General features: G+C 44.3%; 2 protein-coding genes and 1 pseudogene across 3 annotated transcripts in view; 2 read left to right on the top strand and 1 right to left on the bottom strand.

Moving 5' to 3' along the window:
• Positions 1 to 3196, bottom strand: part of MIXL1 (Mix paired-like homeobox) — a 40407-nt gene extending 37211 nt beyond the window's left edge. The window contains exons 1-2 of the mRNA XM_055234326.2: positions 2873 to 3196; positions 830 to 1019 (exon numbers count right to left, since the gene is read on the bottom strand). The gene's annotated coding sequence lies outside the window, so the exon portion shown is untranslated. The remainder of the gene's footprint in view (positions 1 to 829; positions 1020 to 2872) is intronic.
• On the top strand, positions 705 to 1085 carry LOC129458464 (large ribosomal subunit protein eL34-like; annotated as a pseudogene).
• A 13-nt stretch (positions 3197 to 3209) lies between the features above and the next one.
• Positions 3210 to 14783, top strand: part of ACBD3 (acyl-CoA binding domain containing 3) — a 45693-nt gene continuing 34119 nt past the window's right edge. The window contains exon 1 of one of the 2 annotated variants that reach the window (XM_055234312.1): positions 3210 to 3559. In XM_055234312.1, the coding sequence (XP_055090287.1) occupies positions 3274 to 3559 (286 nt within the window). In that variant the 5' untranslated portion in view covers positions 3210 to 3273. Of the gene's footprint in view, positions 3560 to 7387; positions 7615 to 14783 lie in introns of those variants that run through there. The other variant, XM_063613393.1, reaches the window with a different exon arrangement.

Genomic DNA, 14783 nt, shown 5'->3' with positions numbered 1-14783 from the left:
GAATGTTAAAGGTAGAACACTGAGCTAAACACAGGGGTATATATATATATATATATAACATTTTGAAGGTTGGGCACATAATATGCATATTTTTAAGCTAATGAAAGCTAAATATAAAGATCCAAGCTAAGTGGGAAGAACACAGACCTTAGAGTAGTAGAATTAGTTTTTAGTCCTCAACAACTAGAAGTAGGTTTACCATAAAGTTAATGAAGCTCAAGCTTCAGGGCCCCTTGCTTACACAGGCCCCTCCCAAGGCCCTTAGAGCGGCCTTAGCAGTATACGCTTCTGTAACAGTTTTGAGAGTAAGATATTTAAGACCTCTGTCTTCGTTTCTAACTTCCCTTCATCGTCCTCCTCTGGTTAGGAGGTATTGAAATGGCTATAGGCTTTGTGGGGGATTTGGCTAAGGGGACAATGAATAGGGATACATTTAATTTGGGGTTAGTGGCATGCATTTAAGTGGTTTGCAGTCACTTCTGCATGTTGTTAAATTATTGTTCACCATGAGTGTAGGAATGGCTTTCTGGAACATACCTACTGCCCATTATGTCAATTCAGCCAGCACCATGTCACAAAAGTGCAAGGCCAGAGGGCGAAGGAACCCTATGTTGCCTGACACAGGAAGCACTTGGGTAGTGGAGGAGCAACAAGGTTTGAAAGAGAAGAAAGAGCTAGTAAAATTCTTCCATTCTTTTTCCTCTTCTGGGAGCGTTGTCTATAGGCACACAGAATGGTCCAGCGTTTGACATACTGTTGTAGGCTTTCCTACAATACAGCTTCTAATAAAACTAGGCTGTCCTCAATCCCTGGTAATAGAATTGCTTACCTTTATACCAAGAAGGCTGGGAAAGCACCAAAATCTACTGCGGTGTGTACCCAAGCAGACTTCAGGGGGTTCGTGCTGTAAGACCCAAAGTTCTTATGAGATTGTCCAAAACACAAAAAACCATGTCAGCAGGGCCTATGGTGGTTCCACGTGTGCTATATGTGTTCGTGACAGGATCAAGCATGTTTGCCTAATCGAGGAAAAGAAAATCATTGTGAGTGTTGAAGGCAAAGCACAGGGTCAGAAAGCTAAATAAAAATGAAGCTTTTTTGAGTAATTAAAAGACTTAAAAATATGCTTCCAACCAACAGAAGTGGAAAATTATAAGGACAGGGATCAATTCTCTCAATGCCTAATCAAAATGAAGGTTCTCACTCACTGAGAATCTAAGTCATATCTGCAATTATAACTGCACCATACTTGTTACTTGTTTTCATGTGAATCACGCAAAAGGGAATAGATTAGAATCCCTATGTTTATGGGACATAAACTTACAGTTGTACTACAGTGAGTCTGTCTATATGTGAAGTTATATGTCTCATCCACTGTAATGGATCAGATGCTGTCTGAATGTAGCATACAAATCTTGTCCTGAAAAAACTCTCGGCCGGGCGCGGTGGCTCACGCCTGTAATCCCAGCACTTTGGGAGGCCGAGGTGGGCAGATCATGAGGTCAGGAGATGGAGACCATCCTGGCTAACACGGTGAAACCCCGTCTCTACTAAAAATACAAAAAAATTAGCCGGGCATGGTGGCGGGCAGCTGTAGTCCCAGCTACTCAGGAGGCTGAGGCAGGAGAATGGCGTGAAACCGGGAGGCGGAGCTTGCAGTGAGCCAAGATCGCGCCACTGCACTCCAGCCTGGGCGACAGAGAGAGACTCCGTCTCAAAAACAAACAAATAAACAAACAAAAAAAAAAACAAAAAAAACTCTCTAGGGCTTCAGTAAAAACCACACACAAAATTGTCACTGAAGCAGCCAAACGGCCATAAAATTTCATAGCACATCTATGAAACGAGAGAGGTTTCCCAAACTGAACAATAACCTTAAAAAAGTACGTAACAATATCAGTAATGAGTTGTGATGCTAAAATAAACTTATAAACAATTATTAAGAAACAAATTTAATCAGCCATGCTGGAGAAACGACTGATCTTTTTCTTTTCTTTATAGAAAATTACCAAATAGGCTGGGCGCGGTGGCTCTCACCTGTAATCCCAGCACTTTGGGGAGGCTGAGGTGGGCAGATCACATGAGGTCAGGAGTTTGAGACCAGCCTGGCCAACATGGAGAAACCCTGACTCTACTAAATTTACAAAAATTAGCAGGGCATGGTGGCAGGCACCTATAATCCCAGCTACTCGGGAGGCTGAGGCAGGAGAGTTGCTTGAACCTGGGAGGAAGAAGTTGCAGTGAACCGAAATTGCACCACTACACTCCAGCCTGGGTGGCACAGCAAGACTATCTCCAAAACCAAAAAAGTTACAAAATAATTATTATAGGAAAAGGCAATCAAAAGTACGCGGCCAAAACAAAGGTGGGAAAAATGATCATAAATGGTGCTCCCAAAGTCTGGAAACACAGGTGAATATACCTAATGTCCGGGGCGACTTCAATATTTTAGAAAAAAAAATAGGTTTCTGGGCTCTCGGACGCCCTGTATAAGAATATCAGGCAGTCAATGAAAATATTACGGTTATGTGTGTGATGTTTGTGGGTTTTGTTAACTTTTAAAATGTCATTTGCTATTTCTCTTTCTAAATATACATTCACTTTCCTACCCTTCTGCGTGTGACTTTTTGTACTTTTTCCTAATGAGGGTCCCCACAAATTGTATGAGCTGCGCTTCCTGCAAAACCAGGATCGGCCCCGTCTGCAACCTCAAAGTGACTGAATTTCTCTGCAGTCTCAGTTTCCCCTTTTAAAAAAATTGGGAATTTGCTCTGCATTTCCTTAGAGTTGTTGTGAAGGCCAAACGAGATGGTGGTGGGCAAAAGAGCTCTGCCAACCACGCAAACCCCTGCAAACGTGAAGGGCTTCTGACCTGGAGGGTTGGGTGCTGGCCGACCTCGTAAATCCTCCCTGCTCCGACTCCCGCGCGGGGCTCCACTGACCCCGCCCCTGCTGGGCACTGACAGCCGCAGCACCGAACCGAGCGGTGGGGGTGGTAGCACCCGCCCACTTGGAACAACTGGGATCCGAAAGGATGGGGTGGGGCGGAGGGGAGCTCGGGACCAACGGGAGGTGGGGAGCCTGAAGGGTGGTCGCGGAGCCAGGGCAACTGACGGTTCCGGAGGGGGTGGGGCACCAGGCCTCAGCCCCTCTCCCGCAGCCCTCCAGCCTCCTCAGCAGCGGAAGTTCCGGTGTCGGTAAGCGGAGGTCAGAGGTCAGCAGGAAGTCGATACGTGGCCGCCGCCTGTCCCCACCGAGGAGGTGCAGCCGGAGATGGCGGCGGTGCTGAACGCAGAGCGACTCGAGGTGTCCGTCGACGGCCTCACGCTCAGCCCGGACCCGGAGGAGCGACCTGGCGCGGAGGGCGCCCCCCTGCTGCCGCCACCGCTGCCACCGCCCTCGCCACCCGGATCCGGTCGCGGCCCGGGCGCCTCAGGAGAGCAGCCCGAGTCCGGGGAGGCGGCGGCTGGGGGCGCGGCGGAGGAGGCGCGGCGGCTGGAGCAGCGCTGGGGTTTCGGCCTGGAGGAGTTGTACGGCCTGGCACTGCGCTTCTTCAAAGGTGAGCCGTGCCAGCCCTACCCCCGCCGCTTATGCCCGGCCCCGGGAGCCCGGCATGGGCTGTGGTCCCCAGGGTGACTGGACTAGACTTGCCCTCACCCACTCATACTGGGCTGTGGTGACTCAAGCGGGGTTCCTTCCTTGGGGGTACCCGAAGTTTGTCACTACCCGCTTGGCCACTAGGTCACACCCCTGACGGGCCTGCAACCTTGGTTTAGCAGTCATGTCCCGCCTCCCAGCGGTTACCGGGACATTTTACCTGATTTAGCTTTTGGGATTTCCAGGAGCCCCGGCGGAAGAATGAGCCCACTTTCTTCCAAAGGATCCCATTCTGGGATTGCCTTTTATTATTATTATTTTTTCAGCTGACGCTTTTCTTTTCCTGTTTCCCATGGCTTGTCACATCAGGGCCTGCCGATTTTTACCCTTAGTGGAAGAAATCTGTCAAGAGGTTCCATACATAGCCTTTCCAGCCATTCTTGGGAACCATAAACTGGAATAGGACTTGATCCCCTGGCAGATTGATGTGGCAGAGAGGAGGAAGTAAAGTGTTAAGCTCATCATCCCCTCCGGCTTGTCAAACTGTTGAGGAGAGATGTCCACTATGTTCTAGTAACTTCTAGGTGGTTAAAATTCTACATTGTAAGCAATGTGCAAGAGTGAATTCTCAGAGTCAGGCCTAACAGTACCTTCTGTGCTTTTCGCATAATTAATTGTTAAATGTTTCTTGTCTTAGAGCAAGATTGTAGTGTGTGGATTTTTTTTTTTAATTGGGTGATTCACTTAGTCAAATGGTGGAGAGACCAATCACATGATTTTTGTCAGTGGGAAAAACTGATGAAAAGCCCGTTAGTTTGATTCTGAAAGATACTTAGTCTTGTAGGGCGAATGGACAGGGAGGGACATCAGCAAATGAAACTTTAAAAGTGGTTGCTAGGTTCCACGTACATTCCAGAACAGCATATTTATGGCACTTTCCCCAGAGGGAGGGAGTACCTTTTAGAGTACGTATTTTACTAGCTGAAGTTGAGTAGTTCAATGTAATGATACACATGGAAGTTGTTTTCTCTCAAAATAACTTTAATTGTGCAAACTAGTGAAAGTTTTATAAATTTTCCAGAACATTTGATCATTTCACATTCGATGACATATTCGGGGTCACTGCACATTGAGTTGAGCCCTCTGTGTACTAACTAGCTTGGGGAATTGGTAATGGCTAATGGGTTTTGGATCATTTGACTTTTAGATCACCGGCTTGAATTTAGAGTTTGCTGTAGTGATGATATAGTACCATTTTATAAAAATCAGGTAGTTTTTGTACAACTCATATAGCTACATTCCATCTTACATTTTTATTCTTGGAACTTATTTTTCAGTAAAGTATATTGTAGCAGAGAGTAAAAGTAGAAATGAACTAATTCCTTTTTTTTTTTTTTTTTTTTTTTTTGTGCTGGAGTCCTGCTCTGTTGCAGGACTGAGGGAGGCTGAGGCAGGAGAATCACTTGAACCCGGGAGGCGGAGGTTGCAGTGAGCCAAGATGGCACCACTGTACTCCAGCCTGGGCGACAAGAGCAAAACTCCGTCTAAAAAAAAAAAAAGAATCACTTCAATCTGGGAGGCAGAGGTTGCAGTGAGCCGAGATCATGCCACTCACTCCATCCTGGGCGACAAAGTGGAATTCTGTCTCAAGAAAAAGAAAGATTAAAACACTATAATATGTAGTACACTTAGCATTGTTTGGAGAGTCAGGAAGCTCTGGATTCTAGTTACCTTGTAAACTAGACAATTAACTTTTCCAGACTCAGTTTCATGTATAAAGGGAGCTGGGTTTGATGAAATATGATGTCTCAGATTTAAGATTCAGTGGTCTAAACCTAACAGATTATTTTAACATGTGTCTTGAGTGGTAGGAATCCTTGGGAAACTTATAACTTGGGGCCTAGGTGTTAGTCACCTTAGAGAATAAAGCTACACTGATAGGTGTGGTTCACTCACTTCCTAAATTAAGTTCTCAAAGCAATATCCAGGTACTAAAAAGGAGAAATAGCTGTGTAGCAATTAAAAGCTACCTTTCTGCATGTATCATTGGAGACTGTTAGTATATGAGACACTAACTGACAAAAGAAAGGGAAGGATGTAAAAGCAGTCAGAAGAATTATGGAATGTGGAGTGAGCCAAGTAATGCTGCCTTTGTTGTTGTTGTTGTTGTTGTTGTTGTTTGAGACGGAGTCTCACCCTGTCGCCCAGGCTGGAGTGCAGTGGCGCGATCTCGGGGCTCACTGCAAGCTCCGCCTCCCGGGTTCATGCCATTCTTCTGCCTCAGCCTCCCAAGTAGCTGGGACTACAGGTGCGCGCCACCACGCCCGGCTAATTTTTTGTATTTTTCGTAGAGACGGGGTTTCACCATGTTAGCCAGGATGGTCTCGATCTCCTGACCTCGTGATCCACGTGCGTCAGCCTCCCAAAGTGCTGGGATTACAGGTGTGAGCCACCGTGCCCGGCCTGTTTTTTTTTTTTTTTCTAGGCAGAGTTTGATTCTTGTTGCGCAGGCTAGAGTGCGATGGCACGATCTGGCTCACTGCAACCTCTGCCTTGAGGGTTCAAGTGATTCTCCTGCCTCAGCCTTCCGAGTAGCTGGGATTACAGGCATGTGCCAACACGCCCAGCTAATTTTGTATTTCTAGTAGAGACGGGGGTTTCTCCACGCTGGTCTCGAACTGCCGACCTCAGGTGATCTGCCCGCCTTGGCCTCCCAAAGTGTTAGGATTATAGGCGTGAGCCACCGCGCCCGGCACCTTTTTTTTTTTTTTTTTTTTTTTTTTTTTGAGACAGAGTCTCGCTCTGTCACCCAGGCTGGAGTGCAGTGGCGCGATCTCAGCTCACTGCAGGCTCTGCCCACCGGGGTTCACGCCATTCTCCTGCCTCAGCCTCCCGCGTAGCTGGGACTACAGGCGCCTGCCACCTCGCCCGGCTAATTTTTTGTATTTTTAGTAGAGACAGGGTTTCACCGTGTTAGCCAGGATGGTCTCGATCTCCTGACCTCGTGATCCGCCCGCCTCGGCCTCCCAAAGTGCTGGGATTACAGGCGTGAGCCACTGCGCCCGGCCCGGCACCTTTGTTTTAATGTGTGGATTTTTCTAGTGGAACACTTGGTGTTTTGTCAGTCTTGCAAAGACTTTTAATCGCTATTCTATGGTTTTGTACCAGTATCTCAAGAGAATTAGAAATAACATTACATTTTCGGCCGGGTGCGGTAGCTTTTGCCTGTAATCTCAGCACTTTGGGAGGCCAAGGTGGGGGGATCACAAGGTCAGGAGATCGAGACCACCCTGGCTAACACGGTGAAATCTCATCTCTACTAAAAATACAAAAAATTAGCCGGGCGTGGTGGCGGGCGCCTATAGTCCCAGCTACTTGGGAGGCTGAGGCAGGAGAATCACTTGAACCATCGAGGTGGAGCTTGCAGTGAGCCGAGAATGCACCACTGCACTCCAGCCTGGGCGACAGAGCGAGACTCCGTCTCAAAAAATAAATAAATAAATAAATAAATAAATAAAGGAAAGAACATTACATTTTCTCTTCCACTGTGAAATAAATACAAATCTTAAAAGCATGGATATATTTTTCCATTGCAAATAGCTTGGATTGGAAATGACAAGCCCTATTTCTTATTCCATCCTTGTCAGGGTGGTAATAGACCAGTGACTGAATCGATTATGTCAACTATTCTTAATTTTTTATGGCAGTAAAAGTAAAATAGATGAAGATATGGGTAAATGTTAAGTTAGCATTTTACCGTCTAAATTTCAGACATTATTGCCTCCTCAGTATGGATAGTTTTGTATTAGGTTACAACTATAAATGAATAGTACATTATCTTTTGCTTAGAGTCCAAAAGAGGAGTTAAGGACCCAGTGACAACTGCAATACAGTGTGGAGGACTGAGGGAGCAGATGCCATTCCAGAGCGGGGGAGGTCCGAGAGCCATGAAAAGGCAAAGCATGTGTGTTTGCGCAGTGGAAAATAGAAAGCAGTTTGATGGAGAGAGCTGGGAAGGTAACTGAGTTCAAATCTTGGAAGGACTTACATGCCATTGTAATTTTTTTTTTTTCTGAGACGGAGTCTCGCTCTGTCACCCAGGCTAGAATGCAGTGGCGTGATCTCTGCTGCCTGCAACCTCTGCCTCCTGGGTTCATGCGATTCTCCTGCCTCAGCCTCCTGAGTAGCTAAGCTTACAGGTTGTGCCACCACGCCCAGCTAATTTTTCTGTTATTAATAGAGATGGGGTTTCACCATGTTGACCAGTCTGGTCTTGAACTGACCCCAAATGATCTGCCCACCTCGGCCTTCCAAAGCGCTGGGATTACAGGCGTGAACCACCGTGCCTGGCCATGTAAATATTAATAGTTCGGCCTTTTTGTCAGTAAATTAGAAGATGAGGAACCACTGGAGTTCTTTAAAGGGAGGAGCAAAGTTGCTCAATTCTTTTTTTTTTTTTTAAGACAGTCTAGTTTTGTTACACAGGCTAGAGGGCAGTGGTGCGATCTTGGCTCACTGCAGCCTATGCCTCCGAGGCTCAAGCCATCCTCCCACCTCATCCTCCTGTGTGGCCGGGACCACAGGCACGAGCCACCACGCCCGGCTAATTTTTGTATTTTTTATAGAGACAGAGGTCTCGCTTTGTTGCCCAGCTGGTCTTGAGCTCCTGAGCTCAAGCGATTCACCCGCCTTGGCCTCTCAAAGTGCTGGGATTACAGGCATGAGCTACCACACCCGGCCAGAGTTGCCCAGTTCTATTTTAGCAATGTTAAGCTAGGTTTTCTTATCTCCATGGGTTAAGGACCCACAGGAATCCAGTGGGTTCGTTTTATTATGGCCTTTATACTTCTTGGATGGAGTTGACCTGGGGAATTGTATTTTGGTTTTTAGAGTTATTTGGGGTGGACTTTTCCTTCTGTAATACTTTATTACTGTATTACATTAAGCTGGTAGATTGTTTACACTAATTTAAAATTTCAGAGTAATAATTGTCAGTAGTTACTGAGTAGATGTTTACTAAATCTCAGGTACTATGCCAAAAACTGTGTATATATTATTTTGTTTAATCCTCCAAGAGGCCTTCTGTAAGGGTATTAACCCCATTTCTGAGTTAAGGATCCTGCCTCAGGCCCCTCAGTTATTTGGAAGGTAAGTCTTGGACTCATTTTCTTTATGGAATAGTTAATTCTACTAGCATTGCTATTGATTATGCCCAATTATGTTACTGATAGCAGAGTATTATATGTTGGGAGAGAATTATATTAATGATAGCAATCAGATGGACAACTGAAATGGTTCCATTTCCTCTTGTTTTCTTTAAACATAGGCAACTACAAGAGCATTTATGAATGGCTTCCTTAATGTTTTAAAATGCTGTACAGCTATACTTTATTCATTGGAAACATACATAATTAGTGTGCCTCCTGGACTTCAGTGGTCTATCCTCAGATAATTTCAAGTTTGTTACTATGGAACATCTATTAGAGTTCTTTTTCCCTTTTATTATCTTTACCTTTAGACATAAGTATGTAATACTGTAGGAGGATATATAGACCTAAGAGAGACAGATGTAAGACAGAAAAACAGTTATAGCCACCAAGTTCATGTTAAATTTGAGCTGAACCAAAACTTTCTTTTGACTGGATTCAGGGATGTGTATGTGTTGTTGTTGTTTTTTTTTTTTTTTTTTTTTTGAGGTGGAGTCTCACTCTGTCACCCAGGCTGGAGTGCAATGGCGCTATCTCAGCTCACTGCAACGTCCACCTCCTGGGTTCAAGCAATTCTCTTGCCTCAGCCTCCCGAGTAGCTGGGATTACAGGCACATGCCACTACGCCTGGCTAATTTTTGTATTTTTAGTACAGACGGGGTTTCACCATGTTAGGCTGGTCTCGAGCTCCTGACCTCAGGTAATCCACCTGCCTTGGCCTCCCAAAGTGCTAGAATTACAGGCGTGAGCCACTGTGCCCAGTGTGTATATGTTTTTAATGTAAGTGATTTTAACATTTTCCTGAGGCTTCCCTTTATCACACATGCAGTGCACTAAAGTACACAAATACTAAGTGTGTAGTTTGATGAGTTTTCACAAAGTGGACAGTGTAGCCAATGCCCAGGAGCAGATGTTTTATCAGTTAACTAATACAAGAGCTACTGTGAATCAGTATTTAGAAAGGTAAGCTCTGGAGTCAACACTCTTTAGGGTGTGTTTTCCTTGCTCTACCACTTAATTTTGTTAACGTTTTGTGCTTTCCTGTACTCAAAGGGTTGTTTTAGGAATTATAAGAAATTGTATATATAAACTCTTAGCAGAATGCCTGGCTATTGGTATTTTTGTGGCTGCTTATGTTGTTGAAAAGGAGGTACTTCTGAGAATTGATTATGGATGTTTTGAGTTAATGGAGGGGAAGTCTTAAAACTTCTACTAAGCAGTTAGTATATGCTAGGCAATTCCCAGAGTGTTTCCTACTCATTGATTTAGGAATACTGCATTGTATTACCCGTTTTTTTTTGGAGACAAAGTCTTGCTCTGTTGCCCAGGCTGGAGTGCAATGGCCCAGTCTTGGCTTACTGCAACCTCCGCCTCCTGGGTTCAGACGATTCTCTTGCCTCAGCCTCCCGAGTAGCTGGGACTACAGGCACTTGCCACCCCACCCAGCTAATCTTTGTATTTTTAGTAGAGACAGGGTTTCACTATGTTGGCTAGGCTGGTCTTGAAATCCTGACCTCGTGATCCACCCACCTCGGCCTCCCAAAGTGCTGGAATTACAGGTGAGAGCCACTGCACCCGGTTGGTTTTTCAGTTTTAATATTTGTTTTTTTTTTTGGAGATGGAGTTTCACTCTTGGTGCCCAGGCTAGAGTGCAATGGTGTGATCTTGGCTCACTGCAACCTCCGCCTCCTGCCTCAGCCTCCCAAGTAGTTGGGATTACAGGTGTGCACCACCACACTCAGCTAATTTTTGTATTTTTAGTAGAGATGGGGTTTCTCCATGTTGGGTCAGGCTGGTCCCAAACTCCCAACCTCAGGTGATCCGCCCACCCGGCCTCTCAAAGTACTGGGATTACAGGCATGAACCACCACGCCTGGCCCAGTTTTAATATTTCTAAAAGATGGATTTTAATCAAAGCGTATTCTCTGTGAGGCAACAGTGTGATATGGCCATGAAATAAAACAGATTTGATCTGAGGCTGCTTTGGTGGAAATATGGTACCTAGGATGAGGGAAAGAGAGAGATAGTCCTGCTCTCCTCTGTACCAAGGAGTGCACCTGAAACAAGCCCTGGATACTGCTTGTTTGAGGCATCATCCTTTAGGGTTAAAAACAAAATGGAGCTCATTCAGAAGAGAGCAACTTGTACCTAGTGGGAATTCAAATCCCTGCCATTATTATCATAATGGCTGCTGTTTAGTCGGTGTCTGCCCTATGCAGGCACTGTACCAAGATTTTGGTACACATTTCTAACCCTCACATGAACCCTAAGGAGCAGTATTTATTTTATTGGTAACAAAACAGATTTCAAAAGATTAAATAACTTGTCCATGTTATATACTTAATAGCAGAGCTGGGAATTAAATTTAAATTTGAGTTATAAGATTGACTATGCTGGGAATATTTAGCCAAGAGAATAGAGAACTCAGGGCAAACACAATATGTATTTTGTGACTTTCTTGAGGTCTAATTAGTTAGATGTGTTTTAGTTAATGATGAGGACAGGAAATAAACCCTGTGGATGGAGTTGAGAGATAGCACCTCAGAATAAAGAGCTAAGAATCACAGCTATTCAAAGATGGATTAGACTGCTTTGGGACAGTGAGTTCTTATCACCAGGAAGTATTCAAGCATAGGTTAGCAATTGCTGGGTGGATATTGTAGAGAGGATTTGAGATTTAGTTTGCAATTCAGTCACCTATCTTTAACATCCCTTCCACGCCATAGATTTTATGGCCTTCTTTCATTAAATGAAGGCTAGAAGGGACATTGAAATAATTTGGTACTTTCCTTTGCCTCCAGAGAAAAGAGAAAAAATATGATTTCTCCTATAAAATAGCAATTGAGGTGTGAGCCTAATAGTCTTTTTTTTTTTTTTGAGACGGAGTCTCACTCTGTCGCCCAGGATGGAGTGCAGTGGCGCAGTCTGGGCTCACTGCAAGCTCTGCCTTCTGGGTTCACACCATTTTCCTGTCTCAGCCTCCTGAGTAGCTGAGACTACAGGCGCCCGCCACCATGCCCGGCTAATTTTTTTTTTTTTTTTTTTGTATTTTTAGTAGAGACGGGGTTTTACCATGTTAGCCAGGATGATCTCGATCTCCTGATCTGATGATCCGCCCGCCTCGGCCTCCCAAAATGCTGGGATTACAGGCGTGAGCCACCGCGCCCGGCCCCTAATAGTCATTTGTATACTTAATTTCAGGTGGGAGGGACTTAATTGTAATCTTTCAGAGCTTTGGACTTGGTATCAAATTATGCTGTCCTATTTGAACTGTAAAGCTAAATGCTTGTAAGTTTAGTAAGAACATAATGTAGATCCCATTATCTGTTTTTAATTGCCTGAAAAATGTGTTTTGTATATCATGTTAGTTTCCTATTGCTCTTGTAACAAATTACCACAAATTTATTGGCTTGGGCTGGGTGTAGTGGCTCACATCTGTAGTCCCAGCACTTTGGGAAGTTGAGGCAGGTGGATCACTGAGCTCAGGAGTTCCAGACCAGCCTGGGCAATATGGGGAAACTCCATCTCTGCAAAAAAACCCACAAAAATTAGCCGGGCTTGGTGGCTTATACCTTTAGCCCCAGCTACTCAGGAGGCTGAGGTGGGAGAATCACATGAACCTGGGAGGCAGAGGTTGCAGTGAGTGAGATCGTGCCACTGCACTCCAGCCTGGGCTACAGAGCAAGATGCCGTCTAAAAAAAAAAAAATAGTGGCTTAAAACAACTCATACTAAAAATCCATCTGCACTTAAGATTTTCCTGCAAGCCCTAACGTGTACTGGACAACCTGTTCAGACTCTCATGGTTGGGAATATCCTCTGATGATCTGACTCCCCTAGTCTATGGATTAAATTGATAGAAGATCTGATTTGTATAGTAAACTCCTCTGTTCATACTGGTATTGACTGTTCCTGATTCAAGATGACAGCTACAATGGTACTGTCAAAAACAGCTGCATGGGGCTGGGCACGGTGGCTCACGCCTGTAATCCCAGCACTCTGGGAGGCCGAGGCGGGCGGATCTACGAGTTCAGGAGATGGACGTCCTGGCTAACATGGTGAAACCCCATCTCTACTAAAAAAAAAAAAAATGCCAGGAGTGGTGGTGGCCACCTGTAGTCCCAGCTACTCGGAAGGCTGAAGCAGGAGAATGGCATGAACCTGGGAGGCTTGCAGTGAGCCGAGAGCACACCACTGCACTCCAGCATCAACCGGGACCACTTGAACCGGTCCCGGTTCAAGCAACAAAGCAAGACTCCATCTCAAAAAAAAAAAAAAAAAAAAAACAGTTACATGGGAGTTTGTTCCTCTGCCGCATTGTGCAGTGACTGGTTTCACCCAGTACTTTGATGTGAGAATAAGCACTTTCCTCATATCAGGAATATTGTGGGTGTTTCCTGTTACGGCTGAATGTAATCTTCGGTACATTACCAATTATGTTTGATTGTATGTGATTAAAAATAATGTGCACACTTTCTCCTCAAAGTTGATGGACATGTTTCTTCAAAAGCAGTTAAAAGCAATTTCTAAAAATTTATCTACTAACAAATATTTTTTTTTAATTTACTGAGAAGAAAAAATATCTCATTGACAGTCATGAATCAGATAAACTTTATAATTAGCTTTACAATTTTGCTGATTATTTGACATTGTGAGTCAGTATTCACAAAACTTAAGGCATTTTTTCTTCATGTATATTTTACTTTTCATATTCATATAGTCACAGTTTTTATGATAGTAATTTCTCATTCACTCATAATACCATAAGTTAAATCGTGCTTTTCTGAGTGTCCTCTTGCCAAAGACCACCAGGGTCACAACTATTGTTAAAGAAGGTGTAAAAAATTGTAGTAATAAATATGACCACGAGCAAAGCAAACAAAAAACCACACACACACTCTTACCATTCTGTAGATTAGAAATAGGTCCTGTTGGGGTAAAATCAAGGTGTCAGTAGGGCTTTGTTTCTTCTGGAGAGCACCTGCAAGCTTTTTTTTTTTTTCCCCAGAGACGGAGTCTCACTCTGTAGCCCAGGCTGGAGTGCAGTGGCGCAATCTTGGGTCACTGCAACCTCCACCTCCCGGTCCTGGTTCAAGCAGTTCTCCAGCCTCAGCTCCCCGAATAGCTGGGAATACAGGCACGTGCACCATGCCCAGCTAATTGTTGTATTTTTAGTAGAGACAGGGTTTCACCATGTTGGCCAGGCTGGTCTTGAACTCCTGACCTCATGATCTGCCCGCCTCGGCCTCCCAAAGTGCTGGGATTACAGGCGTGAGCCACCGCGCCCGGCCGCAAGCTTTTGTTTATGCTCCTTCCTTCATCTTCAGAGCCACCATAGCTTCTTCAAATCTCTGACTCTTCTTTCTCCCCTTCCATTTATAAGGACCCTTACGATTACATTGGGCCCACATGAGTAGTTCAGGAAAAGGCCAACTGGAGCTTTAATTCTGCCTTTGCAAGTAACCTAACATATTCACAGGTTCCAGAAGTTAAACATCTTTGAGGAGCCATTACTCTGCCCACCACTTGTGTCGTAGTAGCTTATGAACTGATTACTGAAATTGAGCATGAGTTTATTCATTTTATCTTTTCATTAAAAATGGAAACCAGAGCAATTGAAAAGGTGAAATTGTACTACGACATTTATAATGAAAAATAATCAACCTATTTTCTGGTGTTTTTCCCATTTCTTAGGCCCTCTCCCCAGAAGCAGCGGCTTTCCATTATTTTAACTGTTTCTTCTGGTATTTGCTTCCATTTTCCTACTGCTGCTTTAATTAAAAAAAAAAAAAAAATTCTAATGTATGTCTATATCTCTTTCTCCTTTCCTCCTCTCAGACTCCTAATTTTGTTTTGTGGTGAAATTGTTGTCTGCTGTTTGTTTTTATGTTATTCATTGTTGAAACAGATTATACACTTTGATTACATTTTTGTTCTTATGCAAACCTTTTTTTAAGACATCTATCTTAAATGTCCTTAA

The sequence above is a fragment of the Symphalangus syndactylus genome, chromosome 19, assembly GCF_028878055.3.
Source record: "Symphalangus syndactylus isolate Jambi chromosome 19, NHGRI_mSymSyn1-v2.1_pri, whole genome shotgun sequence".
NCBI lineage: Eukaryota > Metazoa > Chordata > Mammalia > Primates > Hylobatidae > Symphalangus > Symphalangus syndactylus.
The sequence above is the reverse complement of the archived record's forward strand: the minus strand, read 5'-3'. Positions and strand labels throughout refer to the sequence as shown.